Below are 6,367 nucleotides of genomic sequence, written 5' to 3' on the forward strand. Positions count from 1 at the left end.
AATGATCTTATAATGGGACTCTAATAAAGATCTTACTATATATGTGATACTGTCATCGAAATAATACTTATTGCGTTGAATAATTTACAAGTATTTGCTACCGTATCTGCTTTCAAATTTGGATTCCTTGAGATTCAATTGACGACCTCCGTACAGACTCACAAGAACTCCTTTATTTATTATTTATTTAATGATCATAGCGATCATTTTTCTATTGACGAATTTTTGTTGGATTTTCCTTTATTACATACATATTCGCATGATTCATGAATCATGATTTTGTTGATGCAGCCTCATGATCACATCATTATGAGTTGCTGAAGCCTGGCCAAACTAGGTTAGTGTTCTAGTCTGGTAGACTGGATTCCATGTGAGCTACTGGTTAAGTAACGAACAATTGGACCGATACAGGTCTAGGTTTATTTCTTTATATTTGTTGTATATAAGTACTTGCTTACTGAATAATTACATTAGTTTCATGGCCAAATATTTGTCTGATCTGACCGAGAAATAAGCATGAAATCATGCAGACAGAAATACATAGACCTAAGTCTATAGAAGTAATAGTGTGTTTTCCTTTTAAAGAGTTTCTTGTATTTAGCTAAATCCATGTCCTACGGACAGTTGTACTGGAACTCTAAGTATCAACAACTAATCTTTAGTTTCATGGCTAAAGATTTGTCTATCTGGCGAGGAAATCTGTATGAAAAAGACTCATATAAGAAGACTAAGAAACATAGACCTGAACCTCTGTTTGTTTGTTCCTTTAAAAGAATTTCTTGTATTTAACTTCAAGCAAAACCTCTGGACAGATACACTGGAGCTCTAACCTTGACATTCAGTTAACTCTGTTTAAGATTTTTTATACTAGAGACCCGAAAAGGGGAAGAAGACACTTATTGTGGCCGCAGTATAGAGCAGAGGCAAGAATTGGTCAGAAATTCTGGTGAAATCAGTGAATCTTAGAACTGACATACCTCTTACCTTGGTATTTAGTATATTTAAAGATTTTGTATGCTAGAGACCCGAAGAAGGGAAGAAGACACTTATTGTGGACAAAATTAAGAGCAGAGGCAAGAGTTGGGCAGACATTCTGCTGAAATCAAAATGATGGTCATGGTTTCAGATTCCATCTTAAAAGCTCTTACAATACAATAACTTTAACACTTGAAATGACGATGTAAAAAAGTAAATCCATAACTTTGTGGGGCATGTGTGTGTGTCCCTTTTAAAAGAGTCTCTGTTAGATCTTCGAACTGACATTACGGGAACTCTACCAAGTGATTTATCAAAGGCATCACGTTAACATTGAAGATTTTAAAATATTTCATGTATTTGCAACATATCCAATGATATAGCTAAAATCCTTAAACAAAGTGAGACCTTAGGTAAAGTGAGCCCTTAGACAAAGTGAGCCTTAAGGGTCAGATTAGGGGAGGTCTACAGATTTTTTTTTTATTTTTTTTTCTATTAATGATCTTTTTCAAGCTTTACAAGCTGTTACTTGTAAGGCTATATAAGTCCATTATTTTTAACAAATTGTAGGGTATCAAGATGTTAACTAGAAAACAAGTTTTTATTATTTTAAATAAAATATTTAATTTTGCTTTTTTTCTAAGCAATAAATCAATAAAGAGAATTGTTATTATTTAAACAAAATGAGTTTTAGTGAACAAAAAACTTAATATAAAAAAAACTAGTAACTGTAACTAGTTTTTGTTAAGTTAGATTTAACAAATTAAAGCAAGAACAACAAAACCAAAAAAAAGGAGGAGTTAAAAGCAATTGCTAGGAAACAGTTTGAAATATATTTTAGAGAAAATGATAATAAAACTAACATAAAAATGTTAAATAAAAAGAGTATTAAAAAGAAAGAAAACTGTTAAATTAAAAGATAACATTTAAATGTTAAATTAAAAGCTTAAGAGTAAATTAATGTTATATTTCTTTAAAAATGTTAAACAACAACTAAAAATAACCATGAATGTTAATGAATAATGTTATTAGAAGAAAAAACTGTTAAAAAGGAACAATTCTTTCAAAGACTTTAACTCTTCTGGAGATTTACTAAGAGATTTGACATGTTAATCCCACCACTTTGATCCAGCTTAACAATATTAAGCCATGCTTCCGTGCTAGTAGTAGTAGTGGTGGTGGTGGTGGTTCGGTTCATTCATTGCACAAAATTTCTTGCTATGAGAGTAAGAGAGAGTTGTGTGTGTGAGTGTAGCAAAAAGGCAGGGGTTAACACAGCAAGAGTTAGCAAGAGGATCAAAAGGGAGAGTAAGCTAAATGCTTGTGTGTTTTAGGTAAGAAAGAGATAGTTAATGGTAAAACTAAGGCAAAGAAAAAAGATAGCTAGTGTTAAGATAGTGAAGAAAAACGTAAGAGCAGGTAATGAGAATGAAGAGCTAAAAAACATTAGAGAGTTTTGGAAAATTTAACATTTCTGCTTATGATTGTAGGCGCTTGTGCTCGTTGGTATTTAAACTAAAGTAACAACGTTAAGATTATTTGTACATCACTAGCAATGAGTAAGAAAACATAGTAGTCTCTTAGGAATATTTAAAAAAATAAAAGAAAACATTTTTTTAAAATTTTATAAAAAATAAACAAAATTAAAATAATTTAAAGAAATTTTACAAATCAAAAACAACAACAACTAACGGATTATTTAAAATAACAAAATAAAGAAAATTTTCTAAAAAAAAACTACAAAACCACAAAAGAAAGAACAAAAAAGAAAATTTTTGAAAAATATCAAAAAAGTGTTTTATATAAAAAAACAAAAATTGTTAAAAAGTGCAAGTTTTTTAAAAAAAGTTGTGAAAAGCAAAATCTATAAAATTAGCAAAAAACCTTAAGAAACTTTTAACAGTTTCTAACAAATTGGATAATTTTTTTTAACTAAACGGATTTAATTTTTTAAAAACACAAACTCAAGGTAAGTAAAACACTTCCGACGGCTAAAACAAACCATTTATTACAAAAAAAAACATTTTTTGTTGTCAAAAAAAAAACTTCCTTTAAAGAAATAAAAATTCTACAAAATTTTGTGAAATTTTTTCTATGCAATTTTTTAAAAAAAGAAAAAAGAAATTGCACAAAATTTCTAATTTTTCATAATTTTATGACTAATTTTTGGAAATTATTACTTCAACTACCTGGCCGCTATTAAGGGTCATAAAAAACTCTCTTTAGATTTAGGTTGCATAATCCTAACAGCTTTAGTTTTTTCCTTAAAAGCCATAAAATATTAACTAAAATTTTAAACACACTAACTAAACTACCTTAAGGATTTAGTATATAGACTAAAATTAAAAAACTAAATCCTACACTTGCTTTTTAAATGTCAAGGAGTAAAGACAACGTTTAGCTTAAAAACTCATTAAAAGGAAAAAAAATTTTAAAAATTAGTTTTAAAGAAAGAGTTTGATTTTTAACAATAAAAACAAAAAAATGTTTAATATGGTGCGTTTTTGAAAATACACAAAAAAGAAAAAAAATTAAAATTAAAATTCTTTTATTAACAAAAAAATTAATCAAACCTTATCTTTTTATTATTTTAGATGAATCAAACGTGCAAAGTCTGTGGTGAACCCGCTGCCGGTTTCCATTTTGGTGCCTTCACTTGTGAGGGTTGTAAGGTAAATATCTAAAAAAAAAAAAATACTAAAAAATTCTTAAGAAAATTTTAACAATATTCTTCAAAAACCCTTTAAGTTTTCAAAGAATGTTTCTTTAAATTTCTTTAATTTTTTAAAAATCTTACAAAAAAACTAATCAAATTTTTCTTTTTCTTTTTTCCATTTTAGTCCTTCTTTGGTCGTTCCTACAACAATCTCTCCTCCATCAGTGAGTGCAAAAACAATGGCAAATGTGTGATTGACAAAAAGAATCGCACCACCTGCAAAGCCTGCCGTTTGCGCAAATGCTACACCGTGGGCATGTCCAAAGGTGGCTCACGTTATGGCCGTCGCTCTAACTGGTTCAAAATTCATTGTCTTTTACAAGAGCAACAACAACAAGCCGTAGAAGCTGCCTCCAAAGCTGCCAATGGCTCAAATCCTAATAATCCTTCGGCTTTTGGTGATATGGCTGCTGCTGTCGCAGCTCAACAACAATTCTCACAAAGATCTTCACATTTAGCCGCTGCTGGTGCTCCTCATTTGGGTTATCCCTCGTATTTGCCTGAAATGTCTGCTGCTCCTTTTATGTCAGCTGCTGCTTTACCTTTCTTTAGCATGATGAATTCTCTACCCACAATGGCTGCTGGCTCACCACCCTCAGCTTTCCAAATGCCACCACATTTATTGTTCCCCGGTTATCATCCAGCTGCTGCTGCCGCCGCTGCTGATGCTGCCTATCGTACGGAAATGTACAAACACAGACAATCGGTAGATTCTGCAGCCTCTGGTGAATCTCAATCACGTTTCTCACCCACCAATCATTCAGTACACTCACTTACACATGATGATCAGCACATGCAACACATGCAGCATATGACACTCAATCAACAACCCGCCTCCAATAGACAATCACCTGAATTGTGTGTTTCTGGTGATGATGATGAGCAAGAACGTAAATCTTTAATCTCACAACATTCCATTTCGCCCGTCTCCTCTTTGGCACAAACACATCATCATCATCATCAAGTACACAGTCCCATTGCTGTAAGAGCCTCACCCGTGCAACATAACACAGTAGAACCATCCACATTTGCCATTAAAATGCAATCGCTCTCACCAGTTTCTGTCTGTTCTATCAGTCATGAAACCTCAGCACCCTCCTCACACTATGAAGAGCCCATGAATCAAGATTGTCCCATGGATTTAAGTATGAAAACCTCTAGATCATCGGTACACAGTGATAGTGATATGTTAAGTGAAACCTCTTCCGAAGAAGAAAGACAACAAAGTATGCGTCGCAAATTCTATCAAATGGAAAGTTCTAATGAAAATTCCGAAAACTCTTCCGATTCAGAGGCTAATAAAAGGCAAAAATTAGCTGAAGCCAATTATGCTGCTTTCGGTTCTCATCATGCTCAAAGAGGTATTGTTTGTGTTTAATTGCAACAACAACAACAACAAAAAGAAAAACTCCTGCTTAAGCAATTTACCAAAACCACCGCTCAACACAACACGTAAGAAAAAAAAACGTAACTTAAACCATCCATCCCTTTATAGTCAATGCAAATTTTATATAATTATTATTATTAATTTTTTATAATTATTATTATTATTAGTTTTTAAGCACAAAAAAAATTTCAAATCTAAAATTGTATATATAGTAAAGAGCCGTTGTTAGATTTTTTTCAACAGCCGCCTTTACAACACAAATTTTTTTTAATTGAAATTCCAAATATTAGTTTTATAAGTTGTAGTTAGTTGAATTATTTTTCTTACAATTTTTTTTTTACTCCTTTTAGTTATTAATCTAATTGTTTATATTACCCTCCCCACAAGATTATTGTATATAATTTATATCTTTTTTTATTATTATTTTTATGCATGCTTTTTTTTGTATTAGTTATTAATTTGAAACAAAAACCCATGTTGACCAGCCTTTGGCTAGAAAAATTGTATATAATAATTTTGATTGCAACAATTGTATTATTATTTTTTTAAACAAATTTTATTAAATTTTTCTTTAATATTGTATATATTTATTAAAAAATTGAAAATACCAATGAATTGTAGATTATTTGAAAAAAAAAAACAAACAAAAAATGAAAAAAGAAATTTTGAAAAAAATATAAAATGTTTATGAAAATTTAATTGAAAAAAGTTGTGTTTTTATTTTAAACAAACCAAAAAAAATCTTTGAAAAATTTTCAGGTTTAGGCAGCAAAATTTAAAAAAATAGAATTTACTTTGTCTTTGGTTTTAACTGCAAAGAGCTTTTCTTTTTTTAATATTTTTCACTTTTTAAAGCTCTTCTGGTCTTCACTTACAACCCAAACAATTGTTTTTTTCCTAACTGCGCTTGTTTCTTAAGTCTTTTGTTTTTTCATAAATTGTCTTTTTCCATTTCTTTATAAAGGTTTTTGAGTCTTTGATGGAAAGTTTTAATTCAAACATTTTTCGTTTTTTTTTTTCAAAATTTTTAAATCGAGTTTGTGTTCTAAGTCTTTTGTTTTTGTAAAAATTATTAATTTTGATCGTTTTTCTTTTTGAATTTTTAACTTTCAAACTTTTTTTGGCTTTTGCTATTACACTTCACTCACAATCCAACAGTTTTCACTTTATATAACTGCACTTGTTTCTTAAGTCTTTTGTTTTGTCTTAAATTGTCTTTTACTACTTCGATTTAAAGGACTTTTTAAGTCTTCAATTGCAATTTTTAATTCAATAATGTTTCGTTATTT

General features: G+C 30.0%; 1 protein-coding gene across 1 annotated transcript; it reads left to right on the plus strand.

Moving 5' to 3' along the window:
* The first annotated feature begins 2,732 nt into the window (after positions 1–2,732).
* LOC111676397 (zygotic gap protein knirps) lies at positions 2,733–5,087 on the plus strand. Its single transcript, XM_046952806.1, has 3 exons — positions 2,733–2,944; positions 3,570–3,647; positions 3,816–5,087. Exons 2-3 carry the CDS (start codon positions 3,570–3,572, stop codon positions 5,067–5,069), a joined length of 1,332 nt encoding a protein of 443 aa, XP_046808762.1. The 5' UTR covers positions 2,733–2,944; the 3' UTR covers positions 5,070–5,087.
* The last annotated feature ends 1,280 nt before the right edge of the window (positions 5,088–6,367 follow it).

This window comes from Lucilia cuprina, chromosome 5 (genome assembly GCF_022045245.1).
Source record: "Lucilia cuprina isolate Lc7/37 chromosome 5, ASM2204524v1, whole genome shotgun sequence".
Taxonomy (NCBI): domain Eukaryota; kingdom Metazoa; phylum Arthropoda; class Insecta; order Diptera; family Calliphoridae; genus Lucilia; species Lucilia cuprina.

Bases quoted from the DNA above. Each gene is read 5' to 3' on its own strand.
- LOC111676397 (XM_046952806.1), top strand. From the start codon at position 3,570: ATGAATCAAACGTGCAAAGTCTGTGGTGAACCCGCTGCCGGTTTCCAT. The intron at 3,648-3,815 runs GTAAATATCTAA...TTTCCATTTTAG, and splicing joins TCACTTGTGAGGGTTGTAAG to TCCTTCTTTGGTCGTTCCTA.